Source organism: Elaeis guineensis, chromosome 2 (assembly GCF_000442705.2).
Source record: "Elaeis guineensis isolate ETL-2024a chromosome 2, EG11, whole genome shotgun sequence".
Lineage (NCBI taxonomy): Eukaryota > Viridiplantae > Streptophyta > Magnoliopsida > Arecales > Arecaceae > Elaeis > Elaeis guineensis.
Window position 1 is genome coordinate 95,336,353 of NC_025994.2, and position 23,153 is coordinate 95,359,505.

General features: G+C 36.2%; 1 protein-coding gene across 2 annotated transcripts in view; it reads left to right on the plus strand.

The window, feature by feature from the left end:
- The first annotated feature begins 6,458 nt into the window (after positions 1-6,458).
- The window catches only part of LOC105051419 (protein EXPORTIN 1A), a 31,130-nt gene continuing 14,435 nt past the window's right edge, over positions 6,459-23,153 (plus strand). The window contains exons 1-18 of one of the 2 annotated variants that reach the window (XM_010931867.4): positions 6,460-6,987; positions 7,986-8,102; positions 8,911-9,003; positions 9,127-9,198; positions 9,490-9,597; positions 9,686-9,768; positions 11,417-11,555; positions 11,671-11,739; positions 12,067-12,144; positions 12,288-12,350; positions 12,503-12,547; positions 13,659-13,766; positions 13,861-13,962; positions 15,746-15,949; positions 16,422-16,481; positions 18,961-19,071; positions 20,764-20,861; positions 20,942-21,050. In XM_010931867.4, the coding sequence (XP_010930169.1) occupies positions 6,892-6,987; positions 7,986-8,102; positions 8,911-9,003; positions 9,127-9,198; positions 9,490-9,597; positions 9,686-9,768; positions 11,417-11,555; positions 11,671-11,739; positions 12,067-12,144; positions 12,288-12,350; positions 12,503-12,547; positions 13,659-13,766; positions 13,861-13,962; positions 15,746-15,949; positions 16,422-16,481; positions 18,961-19,071; positions 20,764-20,861; positions 20,942-21,050 (1,755 nt within the window). In that variant the 5' untranslated portion in view covers positions 6,460-6,891. Of the gene's footprint in view, positions 6,988-7,985; positions 8,103-8,910; positions 9,004-9,126; positions 9,199-9,489; positions 9,598-9,685; positions 9,769-11,416; positions 11,556-11,670; positions 11,740-12,066; positions 12,145-12,287; positions 12,351-12,502; positions 12,548-13,658; positions 13,767-13,860; positions 13,963-15,745; positions 15,950-16,421; positions 16,482-18,960; positions 19,072-20,763; positions 20,862-20,941; positions 21,051-23,153 lie in introns of both variants that reach the window. The other variant, XM_073252275.1, reaches the window with a different exon arrangement.

Genomic DNA, 23,153 nt, shown 5'->3' on the forward strand with positions numbered 1-23,153 from the left:
TGATAATTCTTTCGTGAGAAACATACAACCTGAACCTCTGCTGTGGACTCGCTCAATCACATAGTTCTAATTAGCAAGCAGGCTCTCTACACTAATTCAATCAAGTCGACCTGCTTTCCACCTTGAACCCACTTGATAGCTCCCAAGCACTTGGGTGAAAATTAAGTATTAGCCGACTTGTTGATGTGATGTATTCGTTCTGAATTTGGGCCGCCCTAGGTTTTTCTTCTTTCTTTTTTTTTACTCCAGATAATACCCTAACATGTCATACAAAAATATAACAGTCAAACAGCATGCATAACTCCTACTAGCAATCCAATTTCAATCATCGACTATCCAATACAATTACTAATTCCTGGTATGTTTAGGTGAAAGTGATAGAAGCTAAAAGTAGTCGGCTTCAATAACTTCAGATTCTCTCCTTCCAAAGTCAACAAAGTGGGATTATACTTTCTAGTTAAAACTTTATGTATTTGAGGAAAGTTTCAAATGGGTGCAACTCAACTATTTTCAAGTGAGAAGGAAATGGACTAGGCGGCACACTTGGAGGAACATCTAAATCATCGTACCTGTGGGTCCTATCATCCAATATGAAAGGAGAAAACAGGAGAAAATCTATATATTACATTAAAGAGAAAGCTAATCCTTTTTCAATACGACAAGTATTGCATGTCGAGCATTCCACATGTAGTCCTATCCATCTACCATGTGTCAGCCATCTAATGGCTCATTTGTTCACATTTCAAATATTAGATGTCAGAGAATGAGGGTAATATTTAAAATGTCACATAATAAACGAGTCTAAAATTTAAAATATCACATAATAAAAATAAAATAATAAAAAATCAATCGAATCCGCATGCTGGTGGCAGACGTTACTTGCCGATCCCGTCGGTCCTGCCTATCGTCTGATCCCACCAATGCCTGATATATTTTACATTTAAAAGAAAAAAAAGGAATCATCTGCTTAAAATCCACTTGCTGGATGACCTGCTGAATGGCCGGATCCATTTGCTAGGTGACAGAGATCGATTTAAGAGGGAGAGCGGATCTTCTAGTCATTCCACCTGAATTGTGGATCTAAACTGCTGGATAATAGATAGTTGGACAGAACAATCAATGGTTTTGGCAAGCTAACATAATAGTGATTTGGACGGAGAGTTGCAGGTTCTCACAGAGGGTGATGATGGAAGAGACTGTATAGCAGAGAAAGAAAGAGATGATCTATATATATATATGTTCTCCTCCATATGATAGGAGGAGACCGTACATGGAAGAAGATTTTCTGTGGTGAGATTTTTTTTTAAAAGAAAACTTACAATAGATGTATATCCTCTCATTTTCAATTTACAATCTCATCGGATTGGTTAGGGTGGTTACTGTAGGTGTGCTGTAGCCGTCCGGACCCTTTACTGTGTCATATGAGGAAAAAGGGAGGATTCAGTATGTCCGTTTTCTACTTTTTTTAAATACCATCAGAACAATAGGGAGTTGCTGTGGCAGCCTTCCTCTTCCCATGCTACATCATATGGAAGAGAGAGGGTTCATGTCCGATCAATGTTTTTGATCTTCGTGGGGTTTTTTGAGAGGTTGTTGCATAAAGCAGCCATCCATTCCTGAGAATCACCATGGAGCCTTCCACAGTCAATGGCGTGCTGAAGTGCAGCAGCTTCCATGCACAGATGTGCACGGATGTGGGTTCGTGTTACAGATTTGAGTTATTGGGTTTTGGCCTATAGAATTCAGATTTGGGTATTCTTTGGGTATTAAAAGCTTCGGATCCATGAATTCAGATATACAGATTCAGGTTATTGGGTTACTGGTGTATTGGTTTATGGGATTCGAGTTTTGAGTTGTGGGTCTAGGTTAGACGTAGGATCTAGGTTCGGGTTAGCCTTACGATTAGCATTAGGGTTCGACTCAGCATTAGGGTTTGGGTCACATTCCATAATGGAGTTGGGCCAACCTGGATTAGGACAAGATATTAGGATTAGGGTTAGGTTCGGTTAGCCTTAGGGTTAGCCTTAAGATTTGGGTAAGACTTAGGGTTTGGATTGGGTTAGGTTTGAACAGCGGCGGTGGAGACGGCGGTGAGAGTTAGGGTTTTCCAACCAAGAAGGTTCACAGGTGCTGATGGTTCAGATTAGAGGCACCGAGATGGTGATGGGAAGGATGAGGGTTGGCACTAGGGTTTGGGTTAGGGTTAGGCTTGGCGGTGGGATTGCAGTGGTACCCAATAAGGGTTAGGGCTAGGGCTAGGGTTGGGGTTACGGGGATAGGGAAGTCGAAGGATAGGGCTAAGAGAAGATGAAGAGAGGGATAAGGAAAAAAAGAAAAAAAATGAATCCACGTAAGGGGAAAAAGAATGGGTCAACAGATAGTACAGTGCGCCAACATTGGCACATATTGCAGATGGCGCGCTTCCTCATCGACAGAGTAAGAGATGGATACACAGGTATGGATTTCAACGCCTCCTGTGCAGATCCTTGGTTGGTGGAATCGAGCAATAGCGGTGAGATCCAGTTGACGATGGACGGCGCATGCAGATATGATGCAAGAGGTGGAAGGGTGGGGACCGGTGAGATCCAGTTGGAGATCAGAAAGGTGGGAGACGGGTGATGGAGGGGGAAGCAGCGGGGGTGGGGGGCAAGGGGGGGAGAAGCAGTGGGGATGAGGGGCAGAGGGGTGAGGAGGAAGAGGTATACGGCAGTGATTGAGAGAGGATCCGGGGGGACAGTGGTGGTTAAGAGATCAGCAGGTGGGGGTGGAGGAGAAAGTGGCAGAGGTGAGCAGCAAGGGGTGGGAGCAGTGGAGATCAGGAAGGTGGGTTGCCACTGTGGTGGGGGGGGGGCGGTTGGGGGTTAAAATGGTAGAAGGTTCTGAAAAGAGGATGTAGTACTTAAGTGGATGGGTGCATAGAATAGTCTATATGCCGGTTACGCATAGACATTCTGCGCGCCTTTTTATTATGTATATGCCCTCATAAAAAAATATATGATAAAAAGCTTTAAAATAATGATTAGTGGATTCTAAAAATTTAATAATATTCATTTGAAAAAATATTTTATTAAAAAATTAAAAAAAATTAGCAGATTATGGCAAAATAAATATTATATAATATTAGCATAGATTAGTGGATTTTTTTTTGAAAATTTATGTTGATTGGCATAAACCAACATAAATTTTCAAAAAAATAGTTACTTTTTTTTGATATGATAATATAATATGTTTATTAAATATTTTTATTTAGATCAAGTTAATATATGATTTAATTAATCCAGTATCTTGAATATCACTTAATTTGATCAAGTTAAAAAATTTAATAATATTTGTTTAGAAAAATATTTTATTAGAAAATTTAAAAAAATGAGTAGATTATGGCAAACTAAATATTATATAATATTAGCATGGATTTGTGGAATTTTTTTTTGAAAATCTATATTGGTTAACATTAATTAGCAAAAAGTAGCTATTTTTTTGGATACGATAATGCAATATTTTTATTAAATAATTTTATTTAATCAACTTAATATATTTTTGGGTAATAAAATTAATTTATTTTTGTTTCCATTGTATCGTAAAATTTTCATATTTAAAAAATATTTAGAAAATTCTTCTATGCCTTGTTTTCAGTTCGGATGAAGAATCTATTGCTGGCGAAGATTAATAAAGCATTTTCTAATTCTTCATCTGCACCCGTTTGATCAATCTATGGATGATAATATATAGCGACTTATACTTAATGTGTACAATTGTTTATCAAGATATTATTGGGTACTATTTATTTTATATTGGTTAATAATATATTACGAGGAAGAAGAAATAAAATCATAATAAGTTTTTAGATAAAAAATTTATAATTTAAATTTAAATTTATTAATTATTTGAGATCATCATTATATATATATATATATATATATATATATATATCATTATCGAGCTTTTTTGGTTTGCTGGCTAGCGCGGGTTATTTGCCAGTAACTCCATTATGTTGTTTAAATTGAAAAATATGATAGCAGAGAGTGGGAACAAAGAAACGTACCATCACTTGGTGTCCTTCTCCCTCTCCAGTATGCGACTAGACCTGTATGCCATCATCATGACTCTATGGTGGACTCGCTGCACCAGTAGCATGAAGCAGTGTTGCTCACGGCGAAGCGCGATTCGAAGGATCCCGGACACATCGTCAACCTTCTTAATCATTGAGCATCAAAGAAGTTTCTAAACCGAATAGACATATGTGGCTTAGACTGGTCATCGATGGTGGGGCCAGGGGGAACAATAGATGGTGAAAACCAAAGGACGATGCAATGAGAGTTCTTGATTCCATGAGTAGGGGGGCTAGGAATCGTTAAGATGGACAGGGGAACTTGTTCCCATAAACGGTGTAGGGCAGACGCTTATGTATATGTGTTTGGGGGTGGTGAGGAAAGAGGGACATTAAGGGGGAAGGGGTGGTCATTGCTAGTGGCAAGGTGGTGGATAGGATTAGGTGACAGGGGTAGGTCCAAGGAGCTGATGTCGGGATGCTGGTTAGTGAGGACAAAGGCAAATTATCAAGATTAGAGTCCACGTTTGAGACAATAAGGACTATGATTCGATCGCTTGCCGCGAGGTCGGCATTGGTAGCCATGTAACTTTTCTTATTGCCATGGTTTTTACTTTTTAAGTCATGTAAAGTGTCATTTTTTACTTTTAAGGTGGCACTTAAAAGTCAGGACGCTACTGATGGTGGTGCAAATGGGCCCATTCAGCAGACTGATGGGATTGTAATCGCTGTAAGACCATTGGGAGTAGCCGGTACACCGATTTGGAAGTCGAGTCACATGGGAAAGTTCACGGTTGCCTTGTTTTACAAATTCATTAACAACGGTGGATCGATGTGCCCATTCTAGAGAACAGTTTGGCAAGCTGCTGCACCGGAGAAAATTGGAGTTTTCATTTGGCTTGCTCTAAAAAATAGGCTACATATGAAAGAGATGATGGACAACAAGGATGGTCAACTAGTGCTGGTTGCTGTCTCTATGATAATAATTTTGAGTTAGTGCCGTATCTCTTCGTAGGATGTCTATTTATGAGTAGCGTTATGAAAGGACAGCATCTTTAATTTCACATTCATTGTAAGTTAATATAGATTCTGACTTATATAGGATTAATGTCTTCTCTCCCCCAACAATGTATTTTTATATAGGACAAAATCGTGAGGTCCAAGATGGCATTTTGATATGCTAGAGGCTGAAGCAGACAATGTATCGCTAGGATGGGCACAAAGACCGATCCATTCGAGCCTCTAACTGCAACATTGGTGCTATGTTGGAAGTATGGTCGAGCATTTGGATGATCTTATTGACTTGTCTTGAGCTAAGGGGATGGCCTTCAAGTTTTCAGATGCTATGAAAATTTTGGAGGAGAAAAGCCTGGGATCAAATGGTTATATCTCTACATTGGAATGCATGATAGGAAAGAAATAGGCGAATCTTCTTAAACAAGAAATGCTCTGTTTTCATTGTGTTGCAAAAGAATTTACATACTTTTAAGTTTTGAGAGCAGCTGGGTTCTAAGAGAACTGCAGAATCCCACTAGAGAATTTGGGGTGATCTAAAAGTTTTGCTGCCTCCATCCAGAAGATGTGATACTTAGCTTCATGGTGATTATTCGATCACTTGAGTTTAGTTGCTATGATGGGGTATACTTATTACTGACGGGGCTGAAGAGTAATGCAGGAGAGTGGATGAATCAGACCTGTTTTGGCGAATCAGAAGGCTGATTGACTAGGTAGTATCTGATTTATGGTTGATTTGTATAAATATTGATTCTTAAGGCCTGGTGGTCTCATGATAAAGCTCATGAATAGGGCTCTTTGTGATTGTCAATTTTAGATGGGATGCTGTAAGCTGTAATTTTTTCTTCTTGTAACATTGTTGCCTCCATCTTACCTCAAGCAACCACCAAGCATGTGCTTGGATAGTATTATGACATGTAGGCGAAAAGATCAAGATTCTATCCCACCTCCCCTGAGAGTGAGGTAATCATAGCATAATAAAAGATGAATATTAGCCTCTTGTAATTAAAATAAAAAAAATTTATCTCGAGCAACAAAATAATCCAAAACTCCATTGGAAAATGCTTAGGCAAAACAAATAATTCTCTACATAAAAAATGCCAATATTGAAAAATTAGCTCTCCAATTTTAATAGAGTAAGATATATATATATATATATAAAAGATAGTACATTATTAATTTGGTATGAACATAATAAAAAATATTAAAAATTAAAATATCACAGAAAATATATGACATGATGGATGTATATCAGTCTAGATCATATCTCCGAATGCTCTAGCGTGAAGAATTAAACCTTTACTTTCGATCTCCCCAGCAAATATATATCCGAACCCCTGGCTCCGCTAGCTGGCTGGCAGGCCCGCAGCGCAGTCTCGTTGTTGAAGAGTCAAACAGTGGAGTGGTTGTCTACTTGACCCATAACGAAAGCGTCGCGGTCTCACTCCCAAAAATTACTCCAATGGTACTATTTCCGTTCCCTTCGAAGCCCCCGGGGCCCAAATCCTTCGCCAAATCTCACTCCATTGTCTCCGAGGGGTCGCGATTTCGGAAGAAGAGAGACAAGAGGCGGTAAAGAGAAAATAAAAAGAAAGAAGAAAGGGTGAAAGGAGGAAAAGGAGGCAAAACCGGTTCGAAGCTTCTTCCTTTTTCTCCTCCTTTTTGAAAACCTCGCCCGCTCTCGAGCCAGAGCGCGGCAAATCCTGGGTTTGTGGATTCCTTCTTCGTTTCCTCCATCTTCCGTCCTCTTTGATTCGTTTCTTGTTCGAGAAAACGCGACCTCGACGTTGCTAGGGTTGGCGCGTGCCTGATTCGGGTTCCCTGCTGCAATGGCGGAGAAGCTGAGGGATTTGAGCCAGCCGATCGACGTCGCTCTGCTCGATGCCACCGTGGCCGCCTTCTATGGGACGGGATCGAAGGAGGAGGTGAGCATTATTCATTTCCTACATCGCATGTTTTCTTCTTCTTGCTTTGTATCTTTGGTTTTACTTCCGTTAGTTGGTTGGTCGCCACGGAGTTCGAGTGCTTATCTTGGGGTTTTCTTTTTTTCTTTTTTTAACTTATTCGGGGGGAAAGTCGTGGGGTAGATACTCATGCATGCGTTTTCGGTAATTATTCGAGTTTTGATCGCTTAGTTTGAGACGAAAGACCGTTCTTTTCTTGAAATTCTTGGTTCTTGTGTTCTTTTTCTACTTCTTGTTTAACTATGGTACTTTGTGATAAGATCGGTACTGATTCAGGTGTCCATCTTTCCGGAAGAAAGCTTTGATTCTTATTTTCTACTTCTTGTTTACCTATGGTGTTCTGTTATTAGATTTTTACTGATTCAGGTTTGTATCGTTCTGGTTGAAAGCCTTTTTCTGGGACTTAAGTCGGGTTTCAGATGAACGAGAGCACCTTTTTGAAATTTTAGATATTATTTGTCACTTCTTCTCTAGCTACGGGAGTTCATGAATTCATGTTTTGTTTGACGGTTGATAGTAATTCGGTGACTATTTTCGTCAGAAAAGAAAAATAGGCTTTTCCCCTGCTCTTGTGGGGTTTTAGATGATAGAAGGCTGCTGTTCCGGAATTCTGGATTTCTTTTTCTACTTCTTTAATTACGAATCGGTGTTTAGTTTAGCGTTGATACTGATTCAGATGTTTCGATACCAGCCAGTGTGCCTATATACCTGAAAATTTATCTTTCAGTCTATCTTTATTTTGGCATATCATCTGTTTGGCATCGTTGGGAAGTTCTTGGAGCTTCCTGAAGAGTAACATGTAAACAGTGCTACAACTGCTGGCTTTTCTGTCATTTTGTAATTTACTTCAATGTCCGTGGTTGGCTGAACTACAGTCAAACATATTATAGATTCTTTTGAGTCTCATCCTTATTTATTGGTTTATTTCATTTAAACACTGCCTTTTGTTTTGTTGTCAGAGGACAGCTGCGGATCAGATACTGAGGGAGTTGCAGAACAATCCAGACACCTGGCTGCAAGTGGTTCACATTTTACAGAACACACAAAATTTAAACACTAAATTTTTCGCTCTTCAGGTGAATAAAGCTCTTCATCAAATGTCACATGATTTAATTTATTACTGGTTTTAAATAGAAGTCATAACTGAGTTTACACCACACTGTTCTTTCATTTTCCAAACAGTTCCATGTATGCCCTGCGTTTGCAGATGACATTTTATTGTTCTTGTGCATATTAACAAACTGACGTGCAAAGTAAAAATAAATCTATGCTTTGAGTTCTATATTTATGTGGTAGTTGGAGCATGCATAACAGGTTTCAGATTGTTGTCACATTTTTGTCTGGTTTGTTGGTGGGATTTAATTTCTTTATGCAACGAAAGGTGGTTTATTTTTTCGATATATATGATAAATAGAAAACAACTGATTTTTATAATTTGTTATCTTAAATGAGTATAGAAAACCTATTTTATTGTCTAGTAAGTTTACTTGTTTAAAGGAGTGACTGGCATCAGATAACTTTCTTGCAATTGTCGATTGAGAAATTTATTTTCCTTTGATCCATTTTATGGTTGAGTAAAAAAAGATGGTAGGAGATAAGAAGAAGTGAAGAACCAAAATAGTGAAAACAACATAAAAAGCAATTGACATAAAAGTTATGAATGTTTCTGAACAAATTTTTATATGTATTCTATCATACAGAATGAAGGCCATCTTATTGAACCAAAAGAGATATTGCTTTCTAAACCATTGAACAATTTTTCTTTTAAAGTATTGGAATTATATGATTTTGAAAGACCCCATTGGTTCTTTCATCCTACACCTACATCACAATAGGTGGAAGCCATGCTCGAACCTTCATTCTTCTCCGATGACTTCCATGTAGGTACTAGAAGGTGTCATTAAGTATCGCTGGAATGTTTTACCAGTTGAACAGCGAGATGGAATTAAAAACTACATCTCAGAGATCATTGTGAAGGTATGGAGCTTATCTTGTACTTTATTCTCAGCTAGTGCAAGTAGTGCTTTGCTGATAATTATCCATACTAATAAAATGTTAAATCTTTTCTATGCATTGTCTGTCAATGCTTATTCTCACCAGCTTTCAAGTAATGAAGACTCCTTTCGACGGGAGAGGCTATATGCCAATAAGCTGAATATTATATTGGTTCAGGTAAATTGCTGGCTTGTGAACTTTTGGTTTTAGACATGCTATTTGTCCATTATAAACAATCATTGTACTATAGCTTGGGCAATGAGGAGTTCAAACTTTTCTTTTTCCTTCATAGTATTTTTTTTATTAATTATTTATATGCATCAAAATCAAGGATATTACAACAGTCACTTCAATTATTTTTTTATATGCTGCATATAATTCTTGACATGCAGAATTACTTTTTAGGCGTTGGTTTGAATATGCTTCTGAACTTCTTTATTTTACCATTTGCAACCCTTGGAAATATAGGTTTTAAAGCATGAGTGGCCTGCCAGATGGCAAAGTTTTATTCCTGATCTTGTATCAGCAGCAAAGAGTAGTGAAATAATCTGTGAAAACTGCATGCTTATATTAAAGGTATCCACCCTTATCTCTGAATCTTTGTTTTAGAAGCACATTCTTTCTCTTTTGAAATATGAATCAATGTAGATCATCAATCATGCAGCTTCTTAGTGAAGAAGTTTTTGACTTTTCAAGAGGAGAAATGACTCAGCAGAAAATCAAAGAACTTAAGCAGTCACTAAATAGGTAATACATTATGGTGACTATAAGCACTTTCTTTCTGCTCTGCTTGTAAGCAATATTTGCCAACTTTGTTGTTTGCAGGCAAGCTTTATCAAGCTTATTACTTGAATGTTTGCTAATTATATGCTCTCCATTTCATTAACCAAACATGGCTTAGACAATTAGAGGATTGGCGAGTGTTGAGTCGAACACCATTCTCTTGAGGGTATAAAGTCCAATTCCTACTATTTATATACGGCAACATTCCTGCCCAGAGTGAGCCAACTCAAATTGTCTTTTCACACAGTCCAGCGTGAGATAGATAACGAAATAATCTCTTTAAATGAATTCTTATGGTGCTTCTGCACCAAAAATGACATCTATCTTGACTTTTGCTCATGCATGATGTGACTATATTTTGTATAACAATTCAGCCCATGACCAGCAAAGCAAATTTAGGTGTGCACTTATCAAACCTTGTGTGTTTATAATTCACATGCCGCAAGAAATGAAAGCTTGCATATTGTAATGGTGCAACATAGCATAAAAGTGAATCAATCTGCATACAATACAATAAAATCATATACAATTTCTCACACCTTTCATCGTTTTAGGTCATACACCACATGTAGATTAAAGATAAACTCATGAGAACTAGGTGCATAGAAAAGCTAAGTGTTAATGATGGTGTGTTAGAACTAGATAAAGGGATTCTAAGGTGCTAACCCACATGATGAGATTGGAAAATTCTTGACGACACATGCCTGAAAGTCTGAAAGTTGGGAGCATGAGGAATCACTATTGAGCTGATAAGCATATTCTTGAAGGTGGACTGCTGGCGACAAAATATATTCATGTGGGTAAACTTAATTGTACAATAGGAAGGCCAGTGATGTTGTATCCTTCTGAAAGTTGGGCAATAGAGCAGGTCCACGAAAACCAATTAATTGTAGTAGAAATGAAAATACTGAGGTATACAAGTGAAAAAAAAAATCTAGGAAGATTACAATGAGGAATGAGTATGTATTAGAGGATCTGAATGACATGGACCAACTTTGGTTCAAGTGATACAGTGCTGATTGAGAAGATATGGACACATATAGCAAAGATCTGATGAGGTTCTGGTAAGGAGATCTACTTTAAGCTCTGTTGAAGGATTTAGAAGGAAGATATGACCTAAAGTAACATAGCTAGAAGCTGTAAGAAAGGATTTGGAAAGGCTTCCAGTAACATCAGAGATAGCCTTAAATAGAAATGGTTGGTGAGTGAGGATCTGTGATGCTGACCCTAGATAGCTGGGATCCTTGTTTTTCACCATCATTGTTCTTCTCAGGTGAAACTTTGCTGTCACGCTTTTGACCTGGAGCATGAGTAGAGTGATCTTTCTGGGTAACTGGGTAAGATATGTCTGAAATTAAACTTTAGTGCGATAATGCTTGCATCCTTAGCCCAATGAGTTTCTTTATTGCTTTGTTTATTGAGTATAGGTTATCTGTCAATAAAATAGGTTAACTTGTACAGTTCATTTGGAAGAGTAAAATTTACTTGTCCTTCGAGTTCCATGCTTCTGCTGTCACCATCTTCATGTTAATTTTTGATCCTTATCATGTTTGTGTTATTTCCTATTCTTTATTCAGATGACTTACCCAATATTTGTTTGATTTTTAAACAGTGAGTTTCAGCTCATTCATGAGTTATGCTTGTATGTGCTATCAGCATCTCAAAGGACTGAACTTATACGGGCTACTCTAGCAACACTGCATGCTTTCTTATCATGGATCCCTCTGGGTTATGTATTCGAGTCTCCACTGGTTTGTTATAGAAATTCTCCCTCTTGTTTTGATGAACAAGTTGGCATTGAATGCATTGCATTTTTTGAGTCCAGTTCAAAACTGATGCATCTATGTTTTGTTCAATCTGTGATAGCTGGAGACACTCCTAAAATTCTTCCTTGTTGCATCATATAGGAATCTTACACTTCATTGTTTCACAGAGGTATGTTTTTTCTACATCTGTCCTTTGAAATACAGTATCTTTCTTTGTGCATTTCTATACATTGTGCTATACCTTGAAGTCAGATAACACATGTGGTCTCATGAGCATCTGTTACCATACAAGGGTGAAGCAAAAACAGATACATGTTACAGAACCAAAAACATGCCTCTTTTTGAGAAAGACTTGAGATGTGTCTCTGTTAAGATTTGTGCATATTAGTGTGCATGGTTTATCATATACTTTTCTTATATGCTTTTCTGCTTGTTCCAAAGCAATCTCATTATGCTACTCTACATCTTTGGTTAATCCAAGGCTTGCGATTCACAGATTGCAGCTCTCCAATTTGGTGATTTCTATGACATGCAGTATGTTAACATGTATACCATATTCATGGTGCAATTACAGGCATGTTTTTTTTTTTTTTACTTTACCATTGAAAAGAAAAAAAAAACAAAGAAGATGTTTTCTGTTTTATGCATTATTCTCGCTGAAGATGCCTTCTTTCTGTATTTATGTGGAATGCTGAGACCATGTCCTATGTTTTTCAGACTATTCTCCCACCTGGAACTAATTTATCGGATGCCTATGCAAATGGTTCGAATGAAGAGCAGGTACATCTTTATTAGTTATATGGTACTTGTTCAACTTCTGTTCATTGCAGACTCATATATTTTGGTGGGAATAACCTAGTCCTTTGGCTCTTCATTTCTACTGTGCTTTTTAATGCCTACTGATGTATTTGCCTTTTGTCCCTTTTGAACAGGCTTTCATTCAAAATCTTGCGGTGTTTTTCACTTCTTTCTACAAGGTAACTTGTTTTTGCTTTGTTAAATACTCGTAATTTCAGGAAATTTATGTATTCATGATTCAATGAATGTACTCAATTGGGAAGCTGTAATTCATAAGAGCATGGTATTCCGTGTTGGCCCGAACCGGCGGGTATACCCCGTACCAAAGCGTATCGGCAGGGAGCCGGTCCGGTTCAGGCCGAATTTTTGGAAAATAGGCTGAACCGGACCGAACTGATTGGTTTGGTATGGTATCGGTCCGAATCACCCGATATCGGGTGGTTTAGTCTGGTTCGGTACGGTTTGGGGTTAGTTCAGTCCGGTTCGGTCCGGTTTTTTTTTTTTAAGTGTCAGTGGGAGGTTTTTTTTTTTTTTAAGTGCCAGTGGGAGGTTTTTTTTTTTTATTTTTTTATTATCGATACGGTGTGGTACAGTCTGGTATGGTATTGTACCGGCCAGCAACCGGCACAGGTTCCGATACTGAGTCTGCAAATCTTGCATAAGAGTATATATTATGATGCATTAATAAGTAAACAGATGGCTTTGTGATCTGAACTGTAGTTTCAGCTAGCATAATGTTCGTAATGATCCCTCATACATTTTCCAAAACTGTTGGTTTGTTAGGCAGCTTGTTGGCCTATGTTGTTCTATGCGGCAGCTTTTATTTATGACTAAAGCAGGCATAAGGCTGGACATAAGCCTGCCAAACAGCTTTAGAAAGCAGGTATATGCAAGGAATAGTTCCACCAGTCTTGATTATGCCAGGGATAGTTATATATGGAAAAACTATTATTATTTCTGGGAACAGGCCCATGATTTTTGCCTACCTCCTTTTCTTTAATGGATGATAAAACCCTCAACCGCATGTTGTTCCAGAAACTATTGCTAAATACAAGTAGCTTGTAGCATAACTATTCCAATAGGCATTACTATTTTCATTTCACTTTCTTATTCCCAATCTAGCACACCCTAACTAAATTTTATTATCAGGATAACTTTTGCCATGCTGATTTTGAGTTCAGTTTATACCCTATGTCATTTTGTTAGCAAAGCGTACTTGGGAATTTGCTTCTTGGGCTTGACTCCATTGATACATTGTATAGTTGGAGTGATAGAAAATTTTTGCTGCAGGCTCATATTCGAATATTGGAATCCAATGCTGAGAACCAAGCTGCTTTGTTTTTGGGTCTTGAATATCTGGTTGGTATATCATATGTTGATGAGACTGAGGTTTTCAAGGTATAATAGTATCATCCACCATTCACTTTATATTGATTTCATGTTCAGATTGGTGAATATCTGTACTAAATATTTATCAAATGAGCATTGGCAGGTTTGCTTGGATTATTGGAACTCATTTGTCCTGGATTTGTTTGATGCTCACCGCCAAAATTTGGAAAAGCCTGCAGTTGCTACCAGCATGATGGGGCTTCAGGTACATTTTTTTAGCATTAGTCACTGACATTATGGATTTCCTGGTTGTATTTGGTCTTATGTCCTGTGTCACTTGGTTATCTTTCAGTTCACAGCTGATTCCACTTTATACAATATTTGTCTTTTGTCAATCTCTATTACCATATGGTAGCATTTGGTGATCCAAATGGAATCACCATAGTAATCTAAGATCACCAATCATTCGAATCCTATAGTGATTTGATCACTAGTGATCTAACATCATTGAGTTTTGTAGGCCACGGTCCAGTGATTAAAGATTCTCGGATATCCACAAGTAATCTGTTTGGTATTCTATGAGAATCCAAAATCATTGATTATATAATACCAAAACTATCCATAATATATTCTATAAAAATATATTTATTAATCATATATAATCTGTTATAAATAAAATATAATTATATTTTTTAATATATTAATAATTAATAGATTCTATAAAAATATATTTATTAGTCCTAGAAATTGTTAATTCCATAAAATATATTAATTTTTATTATAGAATTAATATTTTTACTTGTACTTATAATATATTATTTATTAATACAAATAGATTAGAAAAATAAGGCAAATAGAAGTAATATATTAAATATTTTTATTCTATAAATATAAAGTGCAGTAAGATATTTTTACTCTAATTTAAAATTATCATCGAATCATAATATGAAAATAATATGATTAATAATATAATATATATCATAAATATAATATATTATATTAAATATAATGTAATATCATATATATAATATTGATATAATATATTAATGGTATATTGATATACTTTTTTTTTTGGCTAGAGTGAAGGATGTTTTTGTCCTTATATTTCAGCCCAAAATCACTATCTGGGGATGATCTTGGATTCCCGATCTCGAGGACGGGTATTCTAGTATTGAAGCAATTCTGATAATGGTCTGCTTCAATATGTTACATGATGGCTTCATTTTGTTACCCTAACTTAGAGGCAACATGGAGAATTTCAAGTAGATTCTGTACAACTAGCAACATATATTTTAAAACTTAAAAGGAAAGACTTTATGTAAGCTCTTTAAGGATGGATTTGTCTGATACACGAATTAGGACCTTTTATATGATGGAATATGGTTTCTTTAACACAAGGAGCATATGCTTGGAAGAATGAGTTTCAATTTAGGTGGTGAAGGTGAACCACCAAATTCTCAAGGTTCCTCACATTGATTGAAATGACTGCAAAATAAGAAGAATCATGACTACATTAAGATAATTAATGCTGTTATGAATTTCACTTAAGTTTTCTCAGGAGGTTCCAGAGTTTGTTAACTGGCAGTTTTCCCTGCAAATGACTTTCACACACTACCAAATTCAAAGATGTAAATGAAATTCTGAACTGTTGGATATGATCTTCAAGGTCTAATGCTCTAAACTGTCTATGAACAAAAATATATGTTTTGGAGGTGCGTTGCCTATTCAGCAAGTTGTCCAAAATCAAAACACAGTATGATGCTTATAAAACTGTTAATTTGGGACAACTCGATCAACAGACAAAATCTGCAAAACAAATGAATATTTTGTTTGTAAGTATTTTAGACCTCGTGGATCATACACACGAGTTTAGATTTCTATATCTGAAATGTCATCTTTGTTTTGTATATGTTGTTGGTATTACATCTATGGTCCTGTTTCCAACCTTGTTTTTCTATTAATATATCTCTGCCCCTATATGCACATGGATGAACTGTTGGCTTAACATAGCAGTTTTGATATACTCTTGTTACCTACCAATTCTGTAGGCTCCACTACTTCCTGGGATGGCCAATGGTCTTGGTTCACAGCTATGGCAACGGCGGCAGCTTTATTCAGGTCCATTGTCAAAGTTAAGATTGCTCATGATATCTCGGATGGCAAAACCAGAGGAAGTTCTGATTGTTGAAGATGAAAATGGCAATATAGTTCGTGAAACTATGAAAGATAATGATGTCCTTGTTCAGTACAAGGTTTGTTGGCTTTCCTTTTTCTTGTGAAAGGATCACAGAAACATTCCATTGTTAATTCCCTGCACGATCATCACTTTTAGAATTACGGATCTGATCATGGATCTTGATGGCCTGTTTAATGGACATGTAATGATTTATTTTTGTACTAGAGAAACATCATCAAAAAACCAAACATTTTTCCTTGGGTATCGCAAATAGGGGTTGACCCGTCATATAGTTGTATAAGGTTAACATTTCTAGTATAATATTAGATATTGATTGCTTTCATATCTTTATTTGGATGATAGTCAGCTTGCCATCTGGCAGAATCAGCTCTGAGATTTTCAATGGGGGAAAATGTTGTAATTAATTGCAAATGTACTGAAGAAATGCTTGAATAAATTCTGAAACCAGTGCAAATATTTATTTTTGTCTTTCTTTAAATTTTTTATTGATAGACCTCCTTATGTTCAACTATAAATCACCTTTACAGATCATGAGGGAAACATTAATTTACTTATTTTACCTGGATCAGGAGGATACTGAACAACAGGTATGGGTTGATTGCCGAAACTTCATTCATCTAATCTGCAGCAACTCTCTTTATCGATAATGACCAAGAACTGCCTCTCATGATTCCCTTGTGAATGTATGTGCATTAGTAAATAGCATGCCATGTTGACATGATAAATAAGAATTTGTTCTCTTTTTTTGTTAATTCTATGCTTGACCGTCAAATATGAAAATAAGACTAAAGAAGAAGAAAGACATGACATTTAGTGTAGTTGGTTGTTATAGAATAGATTTGTATTAGTATCTGGCCATTTTCTCATCTCCATGTTGAAATCCTGTTTGTATTCTCTCTTTCCAACCTGGTAATTGTGTTGTGACTCGTGAGCCTTCTGGACAAGTAGTGATGTCGGCACATTATGGCTGGATCAGGTTGTTAACTCAAGCTTTGTTAGCCTGTGCCTGAAAGATGGTGGATCAAAAATTAAATTGCAGGCAAAACTAGAATCACTTTTACAAAGTTGGGAATAAAGATTAAGTTCCAAGATAAACCTTGGTAAGAGGATAACTATAGTGGAAGTTGTACAGTCTGCAATATCATAGGAAATCTGTAAGTGGGAATTTAAGGAACATGTGGATGTAAGCTCAGAGGTTCAGTAACTGTATCTGTTGTGCTAACAAACAACAATTGCTACTGAATTATTTATAAGTATGTTAAAATAAAAAATTAATCTAATGTTGGGTACACATTTGAAAAATTCAGTGATTAGGCAATTAAATGAAACTGATTGTGACATGGTTATGCAATGAACTTGATGTAGCTTGTAATTATATTACTCCTTAGTTTGGTAGTTTTAGTTAAGTCTTTTGTATTTGACTTATTAGAACTATAACATTTTTGGGGCTGTAACATGTGATTTGAGTGTCTTTTCTACTTATAATATATGACCATGGGATGTCTTGACGAGGCATACCTTTTTGATGTCCTAGATGCTTTAAACAGGCTTCTTTTGATCAATTTGTCATGGCCTGAAGGTGTGGTGATGGGATCCCAAGTGTTATAATTCTTTAGTTTTCCTGTGACACAAGTTCCACCTAAAATTTGGGCGTAGTTCTGTGGTCCTCACTAAGTCCAAATATACTGGGTTCAAGTTAACATAGCCCGTATGTATTGTGAAAGGTCATATGTATGACATTGAATAGGGTTAATGAGAGTTTGTTTCTTTATTTCTTCCTTATTTTGCATGCTTGGTGGATTCCATTTTTGAGAAGTCTTTTGGGCTTGATGTATCATCCCCGCATATTAATCAGAACTCTTTGTCCACCAGTTTCCATAGATGTGATCCAAGGTCTCAAATATTGATGCCTATGGCAGTGGTGGTTGCTGTCTGTCACTGCACATGCTCTGCTATGCCACCACCCAAAAAAAAGTTAAAATTAACATGCATTTTTACGATTAAAAGCAATCCTAACCCTGCTCTGGTGCAAATATTGGCCCTGCTCAGACCAGCACTGAAAACTGTAAGCTGATCAAAAATCAGATCCAAAGCTATTATAGATTTGATTGGCATGTTTGAGTTTCTTTTGCATTATAGTCATATGGTGATTACGATGGTTATAGAAATTTCAGGGAAAACTAATAAATGGAACTCTGTTATGTGGAAAAACCAAATTCAGAGTTATGTTTTGCATACCAATGAATTTATTAAATCATCTTCAAATGTTCTCTATGTCATTGTTAACTATAATGTTATGCAAACTTGCAAGGCTTCTTGTACGTTGAACTTACATGTAACCTTACACATTATTTAGTATTTTTTTGCAAACTATAAAATTTGGTTTTATTATTATTTACAGAATTCTTCCTCTTGATAGAATAATATCTTAACATATGTTCCTATGCACTCTGAGAGATGATCTGAATATATAATTGTCTGATATTGCTATTCATTGTTGAACATCTTGTTGCTATGTTCCTGTCATATGATCTAAGCACATTGAATGTTGTTCTGGTTGATATCTCCCTATTCTAATTTAAGTGGCTGATATATGAATGCAACATGCCTTTGAATCTTTTGTTCTTCACTATGTCAATATCTGTTTGCACCAAAGCTCTGGAGTGGCTTAAGTTTATTGTAGAGTATAAAATTTAAATGCATAATGAAGAGAGTAGACCTTTATAAGTAATGTATGTGCCAAACATGTTATTGCGAGGCCAGTAATAATTGTAGAATTTTGCAGTTTCTTGTTCTTGTTTTTGTTTCTCTTACATTCCATTTTTTTTTCCTGCATTGAACAACTACTTGCAAATTCTGCAGTTGTACCTGAGCACGACCATAACTATCTCTATTTGATTGTTTTATTCATACTAGAATTTTTGTCATTTTGTTTTTGGAATGCCATCACTCCCCAAATCTTTGGACCATAGATATTGAGGAAAGTTGTTATGCTCTGTAACTTGGTTATTTGTATAGATCTACCTTACAAAGTACTCAAGTCATAATCTTTGATTTATATTTCAGATGTTAATGAAATTAAGTAAACAGTTAACTGGTGGGGATTGGAGTTGGAACAATTTGAATACTTTATGCTGGGCAATTGGATCAGTATCCGGATCTATGATGGAGGATCAGGTAGATGACTTCAGTTCAAAACATTAGTTCATGTATATAGCATGTTTTTCTGTATTTTTTATCAATATCTTTCAGTATGTTAGAAATGATGCTGATAGGCACATTAGTCTCCATTGTTTCCTAGCTGGTTTCTTGTCAAGCATGACTGTCTCTTTTTCTTTTTAATGCTTCATAAAATGAACAGGAATGAAATTTTGAGTCGTGTTTGATTGTTCAATTGATCATGTTGCATTTTTATATTAAATTTATGCTGAACTATTCTGTAATTCAACAATAATGATTAGCTGACTTTTGTAGCTAGATGTCTGTTGGTCAAAAAGGCTAGACAATGGACGTGTCTTTAGCTTGAAAGAAAGCTGAGGTCATGGTTATTCAAAATGGAGCTTTGAATCCATGGTTACAAGTATGCCATATTTGATTTCCCCCCCTTTTCTTCTTGTTGTCTATCCTAGCATTGTACTCTACCTTTAATTTGTCGTCGCTTTAAGCCAGCCCATAAAAAAAATATCCGTATAAAAGTATCCTTGCTATTTATTATGTATCCTTGCAAATTTTACTTATTTCATTACAAATATCAATTTAGTTTTTTACTTGTGGTCTTTACATCTGTTGCTGTACTATCTTTTAGTTTTGAAGGGTGCATGAAAGATTAGCCTGCCCTTTCTTCCCTTTTAAACAGCTTTTCTCATCGGTTCTATAATTGTCAATCCAGGAGTTAAAGTTGTTGACGTGAGTAACATTCACAGTTTCACATTGTTGCTGGTGTTTGTTGACTAGGGATACTTTCACATGGGATTCATTGATGGATTTATAAGAGTTAAATTGTTATATTTCTTGAATTAAACATTGATTGCAAAAACACAGCATGGTTAAAATTAGGAAAAGTAATTTCTGTAGAACATATTTACTTCTTTTTTGATATGGAGGAAATGGGTGAAACACTTATCTCTATGTATTGACCGGTACCCTATCCTTTTTATTTGTAATGTAGGATGTCTAGCAAAATGGTTGATATGGTGCCTTGTATTCCATTTGGAAACATTTGATGTTCATGGCTTTTATTATTTTGATGTTAATATATAGTTTGAATTTGTTAATGTGTTGTATATCTGTGCATTTTGATGATGTTTATTAAATACTGTCTTCTTATTTGGGAATATTGAGTATGATTCCTTATAAGTATCTAATACAGTAGCATGTTCAGGCAAGGATTCAGGTCCTAGCGGACGTCCTGCGGGACATTGGGATAGGGTATCATCTTATGTGTTGGGACAGTCGTTCCGCTAAGTCCCAGCATCCCGATTGGGATGCCTTTGGACATCTTCTATCCCAAGTGTTGGGATGGGACGGGATGGTGGCGTGTCTCGTTCAATGGAAAAATCGGAACAACCCCGTCTCAGGGGATTGAAAACCTTATATTCAGGAAAAGGTTTTCATGATTTTTCTTGCAAGTTAGTTAGGTTTCCTATGCACCTTCATATGCTAGCCTAGTTGCCATCCTTCTGTTTCTAGTAATACATTTCATCATTTTCATGGAAGTTTGCTTGCCTTCATTACTGTATGTAGCTTAACTAGCTTAACTAGTTTTTCTACTTATTTTATTTTTTATGTATGATTTCATTCTGTCCATACCTTTCACCTAATTTTCAAGTAACTCATTTATTTTTTTTTTCTCTGATTTATGTATGACAGGAAAATAGGTTTCTAGTTCTGGTCATTCGTGATTTACTGAATCTCTGCGAAATCACTAGAGGAAAAGATAATAAAGCTGTAATAGCTAGTAACATCATGTAAGAATCATTAAGATTTTGAATCATGCATGGTTAACAATTCTATTTGCTTTCTCATTAATTTTATTTCAAATTACCAGGTATGTTGTGGGACAGTATCCGAAGTTTCTAAGAGCTCACTGGAAGTTTCTGAAAACAGTTGTTAACAAGTTGTTTGAGTTTATGCATGAAACACACCCAGGAGTTCAGGTGTATATCCTCTCTCTCTCTCTCTCTCTCTCTCTCTCTCTCTGCATGCATGCGTGCGTGCGTGTGTGATTTTTTGGACCTCTGATATAATGCTGGTGGTCACCGACCATATGAGATGTTATGCAATGTAATGTTTGGTTCACTGACAAGCATGATTGTTCTCTGGCTAAACTACCATGTTGATTTCATTTTAGGAGGCAAATATTTATATTTTTAAAGAAAGTTGGTTTTTTTGTTCGACTCCAGTTTACCAGAGAGATGTTGCATCAAGATTCAGGAAAATAGTTAGTTTTGTTTAGTTGTTGTTATGTGAGATTTATATGTTTGAAGAAAAGTTTACTTGGTTCTTTTTGGAAAATTATTCTTTTTAACTATATTGATTAGGTATTTGTCTGTCTTTTTTGATTTAAAATAGTTATGTTATTCACTCAGTAATGCTTAGATTCACTGCATAATGCTCTCATATTAGCAAATACCCAGTTGCATGGCAAAACAAAATGTGGAGTCCAAGGCGATGGTCCTACATGGCCTGCATGCTGATGAATTACCTGTCACAGAGGTGAATGAGTTAGCAGAAAAAGATGAGGGCCATCATCTTATGGCACAGTTATTTGCTCAGTAATGTTCACAAACATTATGCAGCCATTCAGTCTCACCTAGTAGACGGATTAGGGTTCATGCCACCAGTATGACTCATCTTATGCTTACATAAAGAAAAGTACCACAAGAGTGCATTGCAAAATTAAACTTTGATGGTCTTGGGGTTCAAAATGCACCTGTCTAATGAGATGGCCAGTTCTTGACAAGATGATGATGGAGCAAGTAATTGATATTCACTAATAGGGATCCAATTGGAGAGAGCACCATAGGTGAGTGAAAACCTTTATTCATGGAAAAATGTTAGATGGAAGCACCATTTCACATTAGATACACCTAATAAGTGGAGAGGACTATGCACTAAGTAGTAACCAAGAAAGACTTGATGTTGAAAATTTGTTTTAATTGATTTTCCATTATCTTCTAGTGACTTTTTAAGGTTCTAGACACCTTTCATCTGTTGCAGTTTGTTTTCACTTTTCATCACTCCATCCATTGTGAGTTTTTCAGATGTTAATTTCACTCATCCTGTTGATTTTTTGATATTTGAGCTTTTCTCACCTGCTTTTGTTTCCAGTTTTTCAGTTTTAGGACCCTTTTGAATAGTATTACTGATGACGAAGCAAAAAGTTAGTTAAGTTCAAATTCACTTGTGTTTAAAATCTTTTATTTAGATACCTTTTGAGTGTATTCTAGAGACCTATTTCAAATGGAATTGGTGTTGAAAAGTTCTATTTTTAGCTGCAAATTGGGTTGGGTAAGTTAAAAAGTGATTAAGATTTGACTTTAGGCTGTTTTATTGTGGAATCCCAAATTTTCCATTTTAGAAAAGTTTTTGGAAATTAATTTCTTAATTATTAAGAGTTCCAGTTGGCTTGAAAGTCGTTTAAGATGTATAAAGCCTTATGGCTGGCCATTAGTGACATTTTATGTGATTTATTTTGGAAGAAAGGATTTCTTTTGGGCCAGGTCTCGCCCCGTCTCTCCCCCTCCCTCCGGATCTCTATTCCTCTATTCTCTCTCCAACTTGTATTATTATTACTTGCAGTATTTTAAGCCTTGCCCTAACTTTTATTTTGATCTGAATTTCTGTTACAAAAATATTATGGACGATCGTCAATCAGCATATCACCATTAGAAACTTGTTCTTAGGCTAACAACAGAAATTTTTGGCCTCCTTACAATCACCAAAAAGCACATTTTCTGTAACTGGAGAGTAAGGAGGTTTCTTGACTTAAACCTAGTTCGATCTGTTTCTTACAAGTACCAATGCACTTTAGGCCATCCCTATTTGGTCCAAAATCAATTACTGTGTTGTCCATACCCTTGGTTTGCCCAAAAAAGAACCTGCAGTGGATTCTTGAGACTTGGTCATGGGTCCACAGGTTGGAATTCTTAAAGATGACAGGGACCTGTCACTGGACAATTACCTGCACATAAGACTAATATTTAGGTCTAGCATGGATTTTACCTTTGAAATTGCCCTTTGTTTTCCTTTATAGGGGC